This window comes from Mustela nigripes, chromosome 10 (genome assembly GCF_022355385.1).
Source record: "Mustela nigripes isolate SB6536 chromosome 10, MUSNIG.SB6536, whole genome shotgun sequence".
Lineage (NCBI taxonomy): Eukaryota > Metazoa > Chordata > Mammalia > Carnivora > Mustelidae > Mustela > Mustela nigripes.
Window position 1 is genome coordinate 7,815,047 of NC_081566.1, and position 19,665 is coordinate 7,834,711.

The 19,665-nt window shown below is 49.9% G+C and overlaps 1 protein-coding gene across 4 annotated transcripts in view; it reads right to left on the minus strand.

Moving 5' to 3' along the window:
- Positions 1-19,665, minus strand: part of PLD5 (phospholipase D family member 5) — a 394,942-nt gene that overhangs the window by 331,230 nt on the left and 44,047 nt on the right. The window contains exon 1 of one of the 4 annotated variants that reach the window (XM_059412504.1): positions 4,730-5,083. The exons of 1 other annotated variant lie outside the window; for it this stretch is intronic. In XM_059412504.1, coding sequence (XP_059268487.1) covers positions 4,730-4,999 — 270 coding nt within the window. In that variant the 5' untranslated portion in view covers positions 5,000-5,083. Of the gene's footprint in view, positions 1-3,021; positions 3,347-4,729; positions 5,084-19,665 lie in introns of those variants that run through there. 2 more of the 4 variants (XM_059412507.1, XM_059412506.1) reach the window with 2 other exon arrangements.

A 19,665-nucleotide genomic window follows, 5' to 3' on the forward strand; every position in this document is an offset into this window, starting at 1 on the left:
TATTTAATTTCTAGGTTACCCAGCTAATTAGTCTCTTTATCCTAGGTCTTACTCTCTCACACTGATTTCACAGTCAACATGAGGCTTGATCGGCAATGATTTCTGTGGTATTTTACCCACCACGCCATATCCACCTGCTCTTATATCTTTTTGCCAGACGGGACCGGTCCAGCATCCAACGTGAACCATCTGGACCCATGAGGCTGACCAACGGGATGAAACCAGAACGGAGCTCACGTTTGCTTATTTTCAGCTCTGCACTTCCCTGAACCCATCAAAGGCAGCTCCTTTGCACAAGACCACAGAAAGCACAAGAGGAACGATTCGTCTTCATTACATCCCTGGTAGGACAATTTATAATTTTTAATGCTCCTGACACACTCTTCAAGGAGAGACTCACAGCCAACCGACACGCTGGAGTCCCTAAACTGTGCATCAAAATACCCCCCTTCCTGACAATTTATCCTACCTATTCTAATTAATGAAATACTTCTATTCTGTGTGCTTTTTTTTTTTTTTTTTTTTTTTTGGGAGGGGGGGTTTTTTTTTTCACTCTTTTTTTTTTTTTTTTTTTTTTTTTTTTTTTTTTTTGAGGGAAGGGGGCTTTTTTTATCCACTCGTGTTCTTCCATATTTTTCCATTCATCTTATCAACGTGCTGCTAGGTCATCCGTTATCAAGAACCCGGCCCTGAAATCATTAGTCATTTCCAGCTATCTCCGGTGTGCCCTCCACGGGTCACCTTCAAACTTCCAAAACCTTCAGATCTATATATCTGGGTGCAGGCACACGTCCCCTCCCCTGACCCTCTGAACCCACCTTCTTCTCTTCAGGAACAAAACCGAAAGGCCACTTAGCAACCTGGGCCTCCGCATTCGTCCCAGAACATGCTACCCTGTCCCTCACCTCTAAATACACCCCTGGACTTCGGGTGACAGGCTACAGAAGTCATCGGTTTATATGTTCTGACTCTCCTACTTTTGCTTCCTCGATGGGTGTCTTTTTTATTCCTTTGACAACACACACAACCCATCGGGTACAAAGCGTCATGCCTGGTGGCGGAGGAACTACAGTCCCGTGACTCTCCCTCCCTCTTGTCGAGTCTGTTGCTTCACGGGAGAGGCTGCATTTCCCTTTCTCAAGTTCACATCCAATCCGTGGCCTGCCCAGGTGAACCGTTCATGGTTCATGCGTCTGTCCTCCTGCTCGGATTCTTTTTCATTTTCTCGCCGCCATCCTCACGGAAACCCTGATCGCCTTGAACTCCGATAATTTCAAAAGCTTCCTCACAATTCATCTCCCCACCGTGATCTCCGGCCTAATCGGACATCCAACTTTACACAAACGTTAAGGCAATGATTATCGAGACCCGACAGTGGTAAGAATCATGAGTCCCATTTTGCAAACAAGAACAGTAACTGTCAAGGAGTTTAAAAAAAAAATCACTGCCCCCAAACCACACAAACAGGTGGGGAACAGAGAAATGGAGCTCCAGGTCTCTTTCCATGGGGCGCCTGGGTGGCTCAGGTGGGTTAAGCCTCTGCCTTCGGCTCAGGTCATGAACTCAGGGTCCTCAGGGTCCTGGGATTGAGTCCCACATCGGGCTCTCTGCTCAGAGGGGAGCCTGCTTCCCCCTCCCCCTCTGCCTGCCTCTCTGCCTACCTGTGATCTCTGTCTGTCAAATAAATAAATAAAATCTTTAAAAAAATAAATAAAACCTCTTTGCATAACATTAGACCCTGTCCCAGATGAAGGGAACTTTTGAAGGGAAGCTGGCCACAGTGGAAACATGAGAATCAAATGACAAGATTTGCGTCCAACCAGAGGACACCAAGAAAGAACAGACCTGTCTCAGGAGCGGACTGGATATGAGGAAGAGAAGTGTCAAAGATTATTTGAAGCTTTAAAGGCTGGTCATCGAAGTGTTGGCTTGGCTTACCTTCCTCCAGACCTTAAAAGGTTGGAGGATGAGGTGGCTTAGGGAATAAGGGCCTTGAGGGGTGCCTGGTATGGGCAGGGCTCTGTTGGTTGAGCGTCCGACCCATGTGGTTTAGGCTCAGGCCCTGATCTCAGGGCTGTGGATAGAGCCCCGTGTCAGGCTCCGTGCTGAGCGTGGAGTCTGCCTCAGATTCTCTCCTCCCTCTGCCTAACTTACCACTCATGCCCTCTCTCTCTCTAAAATAAATTAATTAATTTAAAAAAAAAAAAAAAAAGAAGGAAGGTCCTTGTAATTGTTCCTACCCTCATACTACTTTTGCCTAGCTGTGTGTCTTTAGCAAATATTTAATGTCTCTCTGTACCTTATCTCAGCACAATGGTAATCATAATCATCATAATAATATCTGCTTAAAAAGAAGGATGGGGAGTATTAAAGCATTTAAAACACTTGGCACGTAGCAGAAACAACCTCAATATTTGTAACATATTCCTGGAAAGCATTCACACATTTCCTTTGCTTGGAAATAACTTAAAGTGGTTTGCAATTCTGTGGGATGGGTTTAACTCTGCATTTTCTTCCGATCTGATCTGTAAATAAAATGAAAACAGGCAATCTGAGGCCAGAGCCCGTGGCGGGCCAAGTTACTTGGTAGAGCGCCCAGCAAGTCCCAACACGCTCCTGATCTAGTAAGGAGGGTTTGAAACACAATGACTGTCCCTTCTCTCTGATAAGCAAGGTAACTGACCACATCTGCACGATAAAAAACACGATGGGTTTCCTCATCCTCATGGAGGGACTTCTTGAAAAATCTAACCTATGCAGAGATTCCCTCCCCTGACCATCAAAGACCCGTTGGCCAACCCCCTGCTCTCTGGACGGAGTTCTCACTAGAAGGAAGGGGAGGCACAGCTCCCTTTGCAAAAAGCAGGCTGGTTAGACCGTCTGCCCTACAGCATCGTGACGGCTTCAGTGTTCTCAGTTGGAGATTGGAAAAGCTCAATTAGACCAAAGGTTTCATTTCAATGCACAGCTGGGTAATGTTCCCAACTTTTTTCCCGCCATCCAAAAAAGAGGCCCACATACCTTCCTTAGGTTGTGCTACTGCAATTAAGTGAGTCCGTCCCTGGCAGGCTCCTTGTCGTCTCCCTGAATATTGTACAAGATTGTCGCTAGGCTTCAGCTCACGCCCAGGCTTCGAGGATGCCTGCAGGGACCCCACCTGCAGTAGAGCTCAGTCCTTTTTAATCCTTAAAGGAAAGCCCTCAGGCTAATAAAAAGGAAAGAATTGGGCGCCTAGGTGGCTGTCATTAAGGGTCTGCCTTCAGCTCAGGTCATGATCCCAGGGTCCTGGGATCGAGCCCCGCATCGGCTGCCTGCTCGGCAGGAAGCCTGCTTCTCCCTCTCCTGCTCCCCCGGCTTGTGTTCTCTTACTGTCTCTCTCTCTCTCTCTCTCTCTGTCAAATAAATAAATAAAATCCTTAAAAAAAAAAAAAAGTAAAAGAATTATTATGCCTCCAGAATTGAGGCAAAACATTCGAAAGCACTAAGGAGCCCCCTTTAATCCTCCTGCCGGGAAGCTGATGGTTGGTTACCCACCCTGCTGGGCAAGGACGAACAGGTGGTTCTTTCAGGTGACATCTCCCCAGGTTAGAAGACCTCCTAGCCTGTCAACTAAGGAGGGAACCGTCGGACCCTGAGCTTTGTGACCATTTCCACGGTCTGTCCGCTCCTGAGCGAGTGATCGAGGCTGGAGCGTGAGGGCAGGAAGTGAAATGCAAGTCTCATCAGTCTGGTTCCCAGTGCCCCCCTTTCTGACTGGTTGGAGAGGCAGACTGACTTCTAAAAATTCCCATATCCCTCATCAGCACTCTCTTCATTCATCTGGATTATAAACGGAATAATCGTGTCCCACACATCAGCTGTGCAGTCAAATAAATGTATTTCAGGCATTCTCTCTACACAGTAATAGGTTATATTTTCTCTTAAATGTTATATAATCTTATTATTACCCATGTCCTTCATTGCTGGATTCCTTAAAGGAAATGCGCGGGGCCCTGGGGGCTCAGCCCACGGTTCCCCCCCACCCCCCGGGGGACACCCTGCCCCTCATCCAGAGACCTCAGGCTCCCAGAAAGGCATGCCTCCCCCCTGGGCAATGTTCGCTCTGCCAGGGCCAATCCAACAGACTTCCTCCAAACAAAGTCACTTACACTTTGTTTTAGAACCTGGGCCCCTCTGGTCGCTGTGCGCGAATGACAGTTTGGAAGGAAAGAAAAAAAAAAAAAAGAAATCACTCAGAAGTTTGCTCTAGTCGTGGGTAACGTGCCAATGCCTCCCGTCGACAGGGACACTCGCAGAACGGGGACATTTCACTCGTCGGGCAAGAGAGCTGCTTCCGAATGAACGGGTTTGGAGCCCCGCGCGAAAATACCGAGAGAGCAAAGCAATCACGTCTGGGAGGCAGCCTCCTGGCCCTTACAGCTGCGTCCAGAGGACGAGCGCGCACGAGCGGCTGCGTTCATCGGGGCTCACGTCTGAGGTCAGCCCTGGACCGTCCCTCCCTGCTACAGCCCAGCAAATGGTCCTTATTCATTACGAGGCTCCGAATCATTTTTCCCAAAAGTCAGGGCTTTGGGGCCAACGGGGCGGGGGGGGGGGGTTCCCTGCCCTTTCTAGGAAGACGCTGAAAGCACCCCCGAGCTCAAGTTCAGCCTCCTGCTACCCACAGCCGTTGCCACGGGCAGATGCCAGGTCCCAAACCAGCTCTGCAGAAAACTCTGGAGGTTCTTACCATTGTGATCCAATCTTCCCTCCCTGCAGAGGCCAGCAGCCAAGAGCTGCCGCCGGTGAGCCGGTCCCACAGCCACTGGAGGCTTTGGAGGCAGAGAATGTTTCGTGTGGTGCAAATGTGCCACCACGGATTATATTTCAGTCCCTCAATCGCTGGCCTCGATGCTTTGGAAAACAGCCAAACCCAGCGCGGGGAGAAAGGGCTGCAGCTTGCAATTCCAGAATTTCCCCGAGAACCTGCTCTTAAAGACCCGGGTCTCTTGTTTAGCATTTTAAGCAAATACCACAGGCTGCTACATTCAATTAGATCTCCCTCCCCTCCTCTCTGCCTTCCTCCCTCTCCCTCTCTGATGGGGCGGGTGGCTTTCTGGGATGAAATTATAGCGGGAGCTCAAGCTGACCCCGGGGAACGCAGGCAGTCTGCCAGCTTCCGCACACCTCTGACCTGAGCAGAGCTGCCACCCTTCCCATCCATCAGAGAGGAGAGGGAGAGGCCACACCGGCGAGCCCCGGGGGACATTAGGGTCGCGACCGCCCTGTAACGGGCGGGAGTCTGCAAAGTGCGCCCAGGACCAAACCCAGGACCTAAGCCCAGGCTACACCGTCCACTGTCGCGCTGTCCGATCCAAACAGGCGGGAAGCAAAGTTCTTGGCGCATCAAAGGAGTCCATGAAGCAGAGCTTTAGCCTACAAAATAGACTAGAAGTTCTTCACATGCAGGGACCATATCTGCCAAGATGCTTTAAATCTAGCCGCGTCTGCTCAGTCACAGGAAACCGTTGGGCTCTTTGGGTTCCTCCTATGTTTTGACAATACTTTATGGCTTTAAAATGTTTCTCTCTCTCGGAAGGATTCAGCCACACAGCTAGCGCACAGAAGAGGCAGGTGGCGGTCAAAGCTCAGGCCAGAACGCATGAAAATAATAGCGCCGATAAGCAGAAGCAGCTCTTAACTGCTAAACTGTGCACCTGCTTTTCCTTCCTCACTTACTATAAATTCCAGTAAAGCGGCTGCCATGTTGGGTTTTGGAAGGTGAAAAAAAGAGAAATTCTCTTACACAGGTGTACAAACCACTATACTCTTACATTCAGTGTTTTCTGAACGGAGCCAATCCATTTTATCTTCTTTATGAATCCTTTATTACATCCTTAAAAGATATGTAAAATGTATACGAGAAGCCCACAGAGACGAGACTAACCTCCCTCCAAAGAGGGCTTGCTATTCACTGGTCAGTATGTGAAATACCGGACCTGCATGAATAAAAATAATAAACAGATAAATAAATAAAGGAGCCAGGAGAGACGGGAAGCTCCCGCAGGCGCCACGGCCCCCGGTCCCTGTGGCCACGATCCCCTGTGGGTAAGATCCCAGAGGAAATGAAGGACATCAGACTCCCGATCATTCCACAGCAGCAGAATGAGGCCTGTCCACCCCCTTAGAAGAGCAGCGAGAAGGGTTGGCAACTGTTTATCCTTCCCCCATTCTCCTATTTCCAGTTTCATCCCCCAAACCCTATCCTCTTGCGTTGCCTCAGGGGTTTGTTCTGTCTTTGGACACATGTGGCCTCATCCACACCCCTGACCAGCCCCATAGGCAGCCAATTCTTGAAACCACAGGGAGGGTTTCAAGAGTTCGAATGGACCAGAGATTACAGGATTCCTTAGAAATAAGCAAATGGGGGGGCGCCTGGGTGGCTCAGTGGTTTAGGCCTCTGCCTTCAGCTCGTGATCTCAGGATCCTCGGATCGAGCCCCACATTGGACTCTCTGCTCAGCCAGGAGCCTGCTCCGCCCCCCCCCCCCCGCCCCCGCCTGCCTCTCTGCCTACTTGCGATCTTGCTCTGTCAAATAAATAAATAAAATCTTTAAAAAAAAAAAAAAGAAAAGAAAGAAGCAAATGGGTTTCCTACATCCCTTAGAAATAAGCAAATGGGATCACTGGATCCCTTAGAGGTAAGTTCACAGGATCGCTGGATCCCTTAGAGGTAAGTTCACAGGATCGCTGGATCCCTTAGGAATCAGCACACGGGCACGGAGGCGCTTTCAGATTTAATCTCAAGCAATCCTACTCAGTCTAGGAATCATAAAGCATGTAGGGATGTCCTTCAGCTTCTAATAATGTTTCGAAGGTTTCTGTTTCAATAGCTAGAACTGATGTCGGTAGAGGGAAAATTAGGTCAAGGCAATGAGAAAAAGAACCCATCACTTCCTAAAACCCCTCAGGTTTGCCAAGTATTTATACCAGGAGAACAGTCACCCAGAAGACAACATGTTTCGACAACAAAATACCGACATTAACTTTGATCACAGTATTATTTACGAGCTATGAAGTCATACGGGACAGTTTAACCATGAATAGTGGCTAGAGAAGGAAGGAAATGAAGGAGACACAGAGACAATGCAAGTGTTCTCCAGGAAACGGAGCAACAAGCACATACACCCCCCGATCACATGAAGGTCTGAACGGTCTAGCGGCGGACACGGAGCCTGTTGTACCCACAATCCTGAATTCTAGAGACAGCTAAGGAGCGGGGGTTCTCGGGGTTCTGTGCCTGGGATCTGGACTTCCTCCAAGGGGCCCAGATTCGGTGCCTGTTCTGCCTTGTCACCACAGGAGGGAGCTGCTGCGTAACAAGGGCAGGGCTCTCCGGCTTCCGGAGCGGCGACCAGGTTTCATCCCCAGCTCCAGCTCCTGCTCCTGGAGGAGATGCTTCCAACCCGAAAAGAACGTGAGCAATCGGTGGTTCAAAATCAGCTTCCGAAGCCCCCGTCCAACGGACCCTGCTCTGGTGTTCACCTGCAAATACGTGCGCACACAGGGCAACGGCTATGGGCTTTTCTCCCTACACCTACTCGACTGTCAGATTGTATAAATCATTTGAAAGATGTTATTTCGATGAAGATAATCCAGGTCCACATCTCAGCATTAAGATCCCTGATTTTTTTAGCTAATGCCCTTAATCCCATGGAGCTCACTGGATTGACTTACCTGTGGATGGAAGCAACTGTAATCGGTCTTGCCCGCCCAGTTCTTTGGACATAAATGATCGCCCCAAGTAAGAAACGTCGTCTCCCGAGGCAAATTGCCAAAGATGATTCCGTGATGGTAAATAAGCAGCTTAATGAAGTGAACTCTCCTTACTAACCCCAGGCCGGAGTCACATCTGTGCCCATTCCTTGTTTGGGTTCTTAAACACTCCTTAAAAGCAGCCGTCAAGTTCAGCTCTCATTTGCCTGTAAGGAATTCAGCGCAGGCCCATTTAGCAAAGTGATTATCCCCCAATTGGAGGCGACGAGGGAGAGGCTTCCGTGAGATCCCAAGAGGCGTCGATCCGATCCTAGTGTGGGTCCCAGAGGGTGGGTCTAGACCCAGATCAGTGCGGGAACCTGTGATACACGGCACGTCTGCAAAGCTGGGTACAGGGTCTCCAGGTCAGGGGCAGGTGTAGCCAAAACGGGGACCAGGCAGAATGTGCAGTAGAAACAGAAATCCGCAAAGACGGCGGTGCTGGCTCTCCCGTTAGGTAAAGTTCCACTCTACCCCGGCTCACTGGTCAGGCCATGAGTGGAGCATTGTGGGGACGGAGGGGCCAGCTCTGCCCATGCCACCACGCTCCGAGGCAGGGACCCAACAGTCCAGGAATTCTAAATGGGAACCTGGCCTCCTAGGCTGTTACGAGGAAAGTCTCGTCCGGATAGAAGAATGGAACGTATCTTACCTAAGAGTGTATCAGCTTGACTTGGACGTTTCATATATTTAGAGGTATGAAACTTTGTCCCAGACCCCACCACCAACAACCCCACCTTTCTCCCTTACATCATTTTGCGAATCAAAGGTGTCTCTCGGTTTGGTTCTGTTCAGTAGCTCTAGGCTGGGCTTCTGTGCGGATGAGAATTTGTAGACACCACAGGAAGGTTTGGCTATTGAAGTTTAAATTAACTAAAATTAACAATGCAGTGCCTCCATGACCTCAGGCACATTTCCAAGGTCCCACAGTGTTAGAGGCTAGAGGCTACTGGGTTGGACAGAGCCCATCCAGAACATTCCACGCCCTGCAGGCCATGCTGCCCTAGAGAAGTTGGGGTTGATGCGACATGGGCGCAGTATGGGCACAAACCCCAATGCAGTCTGCACATTGGAATCCCAGTCTGGAGTGATCCTGGCTGTTCTTAAACATCTTAAATGCTATCACTTGTTTGGGGACCGTCTAAATCAGAGGTCTCAAACAGGCCACCTGTGGAATGAAGATCTTTGGTTTCTGTCATACTGTAAACACAGTGAAATTAGTTTCCAACATTTAAAAAATGAGAACTCATTAAAATCTAGTTTTTTGGGTTTTTTGGTTTGTTTCTCTTGAAAACATCAGAAGATCTGGCCCCTCCCAGCCTCCAATCCCACGTGGAACACAGACCCGGAGCCAAGAGCCTGCTGTCCCTTCCAAGGGAGCCCGTGACTTCAGCTGACCAACGTCCCCACTGGCCACTGCGGTCAAGGTCTTGGCTGTCTAATTCCTGCCATAAATGCGTTTGAATGGGGACAGTAATAACATCCGAGTGTTGCAGAAAAGGAAGTATCTGTAATAAAACACCATAAAGACGCCCAGAACACTCTTGCTTATTTTTTCTGCACATACTTAAATAAATAAATTCCACTCACTCAACCAAAAGCACTCTACGATCTATAGAAACGGGATTAGTGAATTATGGCAGAAGTGCACTTCATGATTTCCAGTAACATCCCAGGCTTTCACAAGTCATACGGGGTGGGGGGGGGACAAGAAGAGGGGACTCCTTCCTCCCTTGTCCACTGCCCGTTCCTCCGCAAAGAAACACACATATGCACACACACAACATACAATATATGCGCACATATACACATACAGCACACACACATACAACATGCGCAACACGCATGTATACACATCACACAGGTATCAGAGCACACTCACATACACAATACACACAATAAGCATGTACACACGACACACACATATACCACACACACATATCTATACACACCACAGACACATACATAGCCCCCCCCCACACACACACAAAGCTGAGTCCCTCGGGTACAGTGAGGCTCTACAAAGATCTAGTTATACATAAATAAAAATGAGCCTACGTCTGAATAAGATTTTAAATAATATTTGGGAGCCTAATGGAAAAACATCTCAATCACACACAAATCTCTTCGTTCAAAAATCTAGCCTCATACTCATGAACTTGCACCTGTTTAAACCGAAGCTCCGGGAAGAAGCCCTGCCCTGTGCAGTGCCAGCACGGAGCCGTATTCAGTTCTCTGGAAATGTCTGGTTAACGGGGTCTGAGCCCCCTTGGGGGGAACGGAACATTGCCTTAGAAATCCCAGGTCTCTGCTAACTCCTCCTTCAGCCTAATGGAATGACAGTAATTTATTCCACAGAAGTCGCGGAAGGCCTCCTATGTGCTGGGCCTTTGCCGGCGTCTTATTTTAGAAACGCAGCTGTTTATTCTCCAAATCACAGGTCACGCACTTAGGAAAAGAGCCACAGTCGGTCAGAAGGACTGGATTCTCCAGCCGCACTGCCTTTAAAAAACAACTGTATACGCACAAAACAATACTATAATGTGTGCGTATCACAGCTATTACACGTTTTCCAGATCTATGGTATCTACTATAACAAACGGTCACCGTGCCATCTGGATACTCTCCTGCATTATGTCCCCTATTCCGGAACCTTCCCTTACCTCCTGGTCCCCACAGACACCTGGCTCCCCCGGGGGCCCCACCCCCATCCTCTCTAGGCAAAGTTGTCTTCCTCTGGGTCCCTGGGCCGAGGGTCGAGGAAGGCAGGAGACATCCTCCCGCCCCTCCCGCCCCCTCCCTGCCCCTCGGAAACCATGTGTTCTCTCTCCCTTCTCCCAAAAAAGGCTCCAACCCCAATCTCACGCCATCAGACGAGATCGCCCAATAGGTGTCTCAAGGGCCCCGCTGTCCGCTGACCCCCGGGTCGGCTGTCTTCTCCCTTCTCTCCGCCATGATGTCTCCGTCGCTGCTTGGGGTTTAATGACGGACGCGTCGTCTCACTGTAAGAGAACCTCCCGGGGCTGTGCGATCTCATTGCCTGGAACCATCCCTCTCAACAGTCCCCACTCGGCCTCAGCCACCGGCTCCCACGTCACCACCAGCAGCCTCTACTTTTCCCTCTCTCTCTCTCTGCCAGTGATTCTTCACCTCCCCCACCCCACCTCCCGCGGAGGATCCTCCCCGCGAGGATCAGCGACCCTTGGATCACAGAGCCTGACACCACGTCTCAGCCCCGAGGTCTCCTCCTCCACACCACCAGCGGGAAATCAAAACCAAGCGGGGTGACCTCAGGCTCCCACGCGCCCTCTCGTCCGTGCCCTTCTTGTCCTGCCTCCTCGCGTCTGCTTGTCCCCCAGCACTGGACACCTGCCACCGTCCCGTCTCCCCTCCTGCCCTGCGCAGCAAGGCCAACCTCCGCTCACGCCTGCATGTCCATGGGATCCCCGGGCCTCCCGAGCACCGGTCTCCACGCCGCCAGCTCGGCCACCCGCTCCTCTCCGAGGGCCGCTGCACATGTCTCGCCTCTCTCCCAACTGCCCACACCGTCTGGCCCCTTCGCACACTCAGCTTCGGACCCTTGGTCTTCCCGCACGTCTGCAGACCCCCGGGCTCCCACTCACCCTCTCCCGCAGGCACCCAGGGAGAAAGCGCCCTGAGGCTATTTAAAGGCAGCCCCTCTCGGGGTCCCTCGAGGGCTTCTCATCTGGCATTCCCCCCTTGTCTACAAGAAAGAGTCCATTTGTTTGCTCTACACCAAATCACTCCCATCGGCGCCCGGAAGCTACGAACGCCTCCCACTCCCAGAGGAACAACAAGACCTTCTCCGCTCGCCATTTCCTCACCAGCCGCCTCGTCATTTCTTTACTTCCTGCAGTGAAAGCTGGAAAGCATGACCTATGCTGGCTCTGCCGTCCCCTGACACGGCCCATGACCCCCCTGCCCCCTGCCCCTGTCACCCGACCTAATGTCCACACTTAGGTCTAATCACACCTGAGCCTCGAAAGCCTTCGCCCAGCCTCTGAGGACCTCAAAGCTCCTGATTTTCTGGCTACTTCCCTGGCTGCTGTTCCTTCTTTGTCTACGTGTGGGTCCTTGGCCCAAGCTCTTGATTTTGCAACGCCTGTGGGGTCGGTCCTCCGTTTCCTGCCGCTCTACCTTCTAGCCCCATAGCTTTAAGTGGCAATTAAGCGCCAGCGACTCTCACACGACATCACCGGCACCAACCTCCTTTGCTTGCTCCAGACTTGTCCATCCAAGTCGATGCAACAATGCCACGGGGACGTCCAAGAGGATCCCGAAATCAACCGGACCAACCTGAGCATGGCTCCGGCTGTCCCAACCTCCACTTCCCTGAAATACTGTTCGCCCACAGCCTTCTTCATCTCGATGATGGCAACTCGGTCCCTCGGTCCTTGCAGGCTACACACTTTGGAGTCACACTCACCGCAAGGCTACAATGATTTTTTTTTTTTTTTACCAAATGGTCCAGCACTTCCACTCCTACGTAGATCCGCCAAAGAACGGGCAACAGATGTTCGGACAAATGCCCATATTCAAGTATTTGTGGCAAGCCCATTGCAAGAGCTACAAAAGCAGAAATGATGGGACGTCCAACCCGTGAGCCAGTGGGTCAACGACATGTGGCAGGGCGGTACAACGAGCTGCTGCCCAGCCGTCAGGGGATGAAGCGTTACCACCGGCCACAGCATCGCTGAAGCCTGAAAATGCAGAGTGAGTGAAAGAAGCCAGACAGCACACAGTACCTGTTACAGGATTCCCCTCACACCGAGTATGCAGAAGAGGGAAATCTTGACACAGAGAGGAGGTTAGTGGCTGCAGGGGCTTGGCCAAGTAGAGGATGAAGTGAGGCTGTTTTGTTTTTGTTTTATTTTGAGGATTGGGGGGGAGAAAGAGAGAGCCTGAGAGGCAGGGATGGGGAGAGGCAGAGGGAGAAGCAGGCTCCCCGCCGAGCAGGGGGCCGGACGCGGGGCTCGATCCCAGGACGCTGAGATCATGACGCGAGCTGAAGGCAAAAGCTTCACCAACCGAGCCCCCGAGGTGCTCCAGAGAGGCTGTGTGATGGGGACAGAGGTGGTGACTGCCCAATGCCAGGAAGGCCTTGAGCGCCACTGGACTGTGTGCTTAGAAATGGCTCCTTTTAGGTTCTGTGAATTTCATGTCAATTAAAGACCAAAAAAGGGAGAAACACCCTTAACGCCTTTCTTTCTCTGATGCTCCTAATTTAATCTATAAGAAACTCATCTGGGTCCGCTTTCCAAACACCTCCAGAATGGGACCACTCCTCCCCTTGACCCTGCAATCACTCTGGTCAAGGTCAACACCATCTCTCTTTGGAGGACTGTGGTCACTGCCCGCCCCCCACCCCGTGCCCCTGCTGCCCCTCCAATCTGCTCTCAACACAGCCAGGCCGAGTGTGTCACCTGCCGACTGCGACCCTGCAAGGGCGTCCCATTTACCGCTCAAGCCAACCTTCCAACAGTCCAGGGGCTCCGCGTGACCCCGTCTCCGGGACCATCCCTCCTCGTCATGTCCACCTTGGCTCTCCCACCTGCTCCCTCCAGCGCAGCCACACTGCCCCCCGGCCCAGTCTTCAGTGACGCCAGGCACATCCCACCACCGGCTTCTCTGCCCTGATGGTCTCTCCCACCTGGAAACCACTGGGCGAATTCCCTTATCTCCTGCAAGGCTTGGCCCAATCTCACCTTATCAAAGATGCCTTTTTACCCTAATTTTACTTATAGCCATGCATTTTTCTCTTCCAATATACTATATGATTGCAAAAAAAAAAAAAAAAAAGTGTCTCTTAGTTAGGGCGTAAACTCCATGAAGGGAAAAACTTGCACCTATTTTGTTCCCCAGTGCATCTCAGGCATCCAGAACGGTGCCTGGCACATGGCAGGTCAGAAATGTTCAATGAATTGGATAGATCTTCAAACTATAAAGAAATGAATGATAAATGAAGGGGCATGTGCACCCCAATGTTTATAGCAGCAATGTCCACACTAGCCAAACTATGGAAAAGAGCCCAGATGTCCACTGACGGATGAATGGATAAAGATGTGGCGTATATATATATACACATATATATATGTACACACACACACACACACACACACACACAGTGGAATACTATGCAGCCATCAACAAATGAAATCTTGCAATGATGTGGATGGAACTAGAGGGTATTATGTCAAGCGAAATAAGTCCATGAAGAGAAAGACAATCATCACATGATCTCACGGATACGCGTATTTAAGATGCAAAGCAGAAGATCAGAGAGGAAGGAAGGGAAAAATAAAACAAAACAAAACCACAGAGAGAGAGAGAGACAACATAAGAGACTCTAAATCATAGGAAACAAACTGAGGGTTGCTGGGGGGAAGCAGGTGGGAAGAATGGGGTGGCTGGGTGATGGACATCGGGGAGGGTATGAGTTGTAGGGAGTATGGGGTTTTATATAAGACTAATGAATCACAGACCTATTCCCCTGAAACAAATAATATATTACCGTTAATTAGTTGAATAGAAAAACAAACAAACAAAAAAAAAACTGAAGGAGACGGAGATTCTGAGCTAGAAAGAGGTGTGGGCAGAACGACACCACTGGCCAGGTCCCCTGCGCTGGGCATTTCAACCTTCCCTGAGGGCTCAATTCTGCTTTATGACCCCATACCCTTGCTCAGCTCTTCTCCGCAGCTCTCAAGTCCCTCCCCAGTCATTTCGAGGCAGCAGGTGCATTTATCCTGTGAGGTCTGGCCCACCGTCACTTCCTCTAGGAAGCCTTCCCCGATTCCTCGACAGTCCCTCCTTCCTCTGTGCACCTATGGCCCCTGGGCTGACCTCAACCTTCTCACCCTGGACTGCAACCGGCTTTGAGGTGTTTGCCTCCCACACAGACTCTGAGCTCCTCGGGGATAGAGACTGTTTTATTTTTCTCTTTATCTATAGCAGGTAGAACAGGGGTTGGCATAGGACTCAGTATGTTTTTTTTTTAAAAAACAACAACAAAGAATTGATCATAAAGATATTTACCAAATTGACAATAGTGATTGTCAGTGGGAAATGAGGAAGAGAAGTGAAATTAGGAATAGATAACAAGCGACTTACTTCATCTTCACATGGAATGTTTTGTTTATTTATTTTTTATGTTTTTAAAAGCTTTTATTTATTCATTTATTTTTCAGAGACAGAGAGCGAGCGTACAAGCAGGGAGAACAGCAGACAGAGGAAGCAGGCTCCCTGCCGACCAGAGAGCCCGATGCGGGGCTCGATCCTAGGACCCCAGGATTGTGACCTGAGCCGAAGGCAGACGCTTAACCCACTGAGTCACCCAGGCACTCTGTTTTGTTCCTTTCAGTTAAAAACGATGACGTGTTCATCAGTTTCACAAAATCTTAATACTTGTCCATTATGGATAATCTGTGAGCACTGGTTACAGGATTCTGTGCACTGTTTGGTATGGCTGAAATTTCTCAAAATTTTAAAGCAAGTAAGGGGAAAAAAATAAAAAAACAACTTTAACCATTTTTGTAGATAAGAATTCTTTGCTCTTCCCAAAAGGACATGGCAGTCCTCTTGAAATGTCTGCAACAATGTCTTTTTTCACTAAATGTAGTCGTTGGGCAATTGCCCAATCCAGCAGAGAAAGGAACGAGGAATAGGATTGTCACTGACTTCACCTCCACACTGTGTGATGCTAGGGGACCACCCAAGAGCAGAGCCCGCATCCCTCCGGCACCCTCACGGACATTACCTCCAGAACCCACCAGGTGGCGCTCTGAGGGGGGCGTCACCACCACAGAGCAGGGGCTGACCAGTGACCCCAAAAGAACGCCCTTCTCCCAAAGGCCCTCCTTCGGAGAGTTTTAAAGCTTTAAAGTTTTAAAGCTTCTCCAGCATATCTGTGATTTCAGTGCTCATGCTTAGGTCTAGAGCTCCGAGGAGAGCCCCCTGCCCGAGTTTCCCCGCTGGTCCCCTTCCAGGCAGTAACCCGATGTGGCACAGCCCTACAACCTCCAGACAAAACTAAAATGTATTTATTTTGGAAAATAGAACTCAGTCATCCACTCGTTTCCTTTTCCAACATTTCACAGCAAAACAAAGGTTGTATTGCCAAGAGTTATAAAATTAGAGAGGAAATGAAAATCTGTTATTTTCATAATAAGGTCTTTCCACTTAGCCAAAGTATTTTTGAGTTCCAAAACAACTCCTATCCCCAAATGGTTGAGTTTTCATAGTGCCTTACTGATTTTAAGCATTTGTCGTGGGCTCTAACTTAACCAGACTTTAAGCACGGCAATTTTTAAGTGATGGAGGAAACTACTGGATATAACCTTTCCGACATTTTATTAGATCAATATCCAATAAGCCTACAAACTATATGTAATATGTTCATAAGATCCTGAGCAGATAGGTAAGATGTCCTTACTTTTCACTGTAAACGTGATAGAAGCTGTAGTAATATTCATGTATTTAGAGGCATAGAAAATGAATACGGTCATCTTTTATCTTCCACCCCACTCTGGCCCAAGCCTTAAATCATTTAAATTCCTGTTAGTTTTTGCAGACTTTTTAAAAAAAGATTTACCTATTTATTTGAGAGATAGAGAGCATACGCAGTGGGCGGGGCGGAGGGACAGGGAGAGAGAGAGTCCCAAGCAGACTCCCAGCCTGCTGAGCGCGGAGTCCTACACGGGGCTTGATCCCACGACCCCCAGACCATGACCTGAGCCAAAAATCAAAAGTCAGATGCTCACCCCACTGAGCCACCCACGTGCCGCAGACTTTTCCAAGCATGATTTTATTTTTTCTTTTACTGAGTGGGATTTCACCATACGTGCTGTTCTGAAAGATTCTCGTAATCACCTCACATTTTTACAGCGGAACACGCGGGTCAGAATATTTATTCTCCTTGCGGCTGAATGGTATTTTTCAGAAAAAAAATAAATAAATAAGTAAACAGCAGCAACAATAATAGTACTAGGAAACACTTCCGTGGGACTCACTGTGTGTCAGACTCAGCACACTCTGAGGTCTGGAGTCAGTCACTAACGGCGGCCTTCTGCAAGAGGGGCTTTTTGTTATAGTGTTATCCCCCCTACAGATGACAAGACCGAGGCAGAGGCGAGCAAGAACTTGCTCAGGGTCTCACAGCTACTAAGAGGTGCAGCCATCGTTCAAACTCAGCCCATCTGCTTCCAAAGACCACGGTCTCCGCCAGCACACGATACTGATCACTCTATAAACTACTTCCCAGCAGTGTCCCTGGAAAAGGACTTTAAGATCGTTTTCTTACTAAGTAATTTTATTTGTTGTTATTCTGTTCAGTTACCCACTGCACAGTACGTCATTAGTTTTTTGATGTAGGGTTCCATGATTTATTAGTTGCGTATAACTTACTATTTTAAACAGGAGCCACAGTAACTATCCTCAGAAATAGGTTATCACTATTTCCCAAAGACTCATTTTTTTTTTCTAGAAGCGGGGCTGCTTGTACAGGCACTTCCAGTTTCGGAAGGTGATGCCAAGCTGCACTGTAGAAAAGCTTCATCGACCTCCATTCCCCCGAGACAATGTCGTAGGCTTGACCACCCGCCCCCCGATGCCCCTGGACCTTCTCAGTCATCCCCCTCTTCCCATAAGTGGAAAAACACTGCACAGAGTCGTGGTGTTGCTCGAATCTGCAGGGCCCCAATCACCTGTAAGCCTGAGCAGCATTTCCCATCAGTATGGCCAGCAGTATGGCCCACCTGTATTTACTGATCTCTGAATTTTACCTTCTCATGCTTCGGCCCATGAGTTGGAGTTGTCTTTTCTTATGGATTTGGAGAGGCTCTTTACATGTCCCCCAAACACACACACCGTTTCCACCTCGGTGAACGCACGCTGACTCTGCTGGGACCCCCAACTAGCCCTCGGAGTCGGTGTCCCCGAGTCAGAAGAGGCTCCTGGCTCAGGTCCAGCGGCTGAGAACAGCTCACGAAATCACACTTGCTTCCCCAAAGCAAAGTCCTCGGTGTAGCAGAGACACAAGGAAGTTTACCCGAGGCTACGGCTCACGACCCTCCATGTAAAATGACCATCTTTAGCGGTAAACAGTGCATCAAGCCCCCGTGATACCTTAGGAGAACAAAGAAGGTGGGTGCCCAGAACATCCTGGGAGGTGGGTTTGGGGGGCGGCTAGAGAACGGGACTGGCCTGGGTTTGAACTTGGAGCCATCACTCACTGGCTAAGCAGCCAATCTCCCCCAGCCACCAAGCCTCCATAGACGAAATCCCCAGGAAGGAGTTATAGGATGTAAGGACAAAGTCCATAAAAGTTCCTATTATTGCTGTTAATAACATTAATATTACTGATGGTGGTGAAGGAGAGGCAAACGTTCTCATCTGCCAAACGTGACTGACAATGACCGGCTTCTCTAGCTTATTGGGTATGGATCAAACTAGGTCATCTTGTTAAAACTCACCTCTACCTCCATGGACCCAATGAGTAAGAAATCAATATTCCCTCTCTGCCCTTCTCTTCCCACGTCCAGGAGTCCCAGCTGTGCTCGGGAGACCGACCCGGCCTGCTCCTGTCTTACCGTGCTAGTCCCAGACGCCCCCTCCGAGGTTTTAGCAGGCTCCCCTGCCACCAGCCTTTGTCTGAGACAACGTGGCCAAGGTCCCTGGCACTGAGAGCCACGCGGATGCCCTTCCAAGCCATGGTGGTTTCCAGGCAGCATGGTCCTCCGATCGCCGTCCCTGCAGAGGACTAAGGGCTTGCTGGTGGAGCTTGCCTGGGCTGTCAATTCTTCATCTCCTCCGATGCATCCCCTTCCCAGACTGCTGGCTGTGGGCCCCACTCACCGCCCCAAGAGCCTTTACCCCTTAGAGCTCTCCATTCCCCCCTGCAGGTCCCCACACCTTGCCCCAGCCCATGTCCTTTCTCCGCTGCAGACTGAAAGTTATTTTAGGAAAAAATAATGCCAGTCGCCCGAGGATACCTTTCACTGCCCCCCACTCAGATCTAGGGAGTTCCTGAAGATTCGGTCTTACAGGCAGCAGGAAGTGAAGCAGGTGATGGCCATGCCTGCGACGCACCTTGGAGCTCAGGAAGCTCATTCCTGAACAAAATGGGTCTAAAACACATGCCCTGCTTGGCTGGAACTGCCTGGTCCCCTTGTTCCTCCACGTCTAGGACCATAAACACTTTCCACGCACAATCAACGTTATCACTGGCTGGATTCCCAAAACGGAGTTTTTTAGAAACTGTACCTGTTCTGGTGAGATCCATTAGGACAAAACGGGGTCCCGAACTTTGAAGGCAATCAAGTGTGTTACGTAACGGGCCGGCCAGAGGACGAGCACAATGATGGTTTTTTCTTCGTCTTCCCTCCCTTGGCCACCCCAGATCGTAGAGAAAGCCACGTGGCTTGATTAAGTCCGTGATGAGATGGAAGCTTGTGGAAATCCTTTACGCAGGGGCTCTCACAAATCATCTTGTTTGAAATCAAAGGGCTCTGGGAGACCAACCTGTTCGATTTCAACAACCCGCAAGATGACACATTTTCCTTGGTGTTGCGAAACTAAGCACCCTTGAACTTGAAGTGGCCGAAAAAGAAACAAGAGCACCGCTGCCTTGTTGGTGGACAGGCTCGTGCCCACACCGACGCTTTCAAAGAGGAGAAGATGGAGAGCGGAGCCCGCGCGCATTCCCGCCGCTGAACCGCCGGGGCCAGAGGAACGGCGATGTTGATGACTACAGGTGCAGGAGCCCCAAAACCTCACGATTTTTCTTCACCTCCCCTCCCTTAGCTACCCAGATCCAAAGATATCCCCTGATGGCTGGTGCGTAAGGAATATGCTC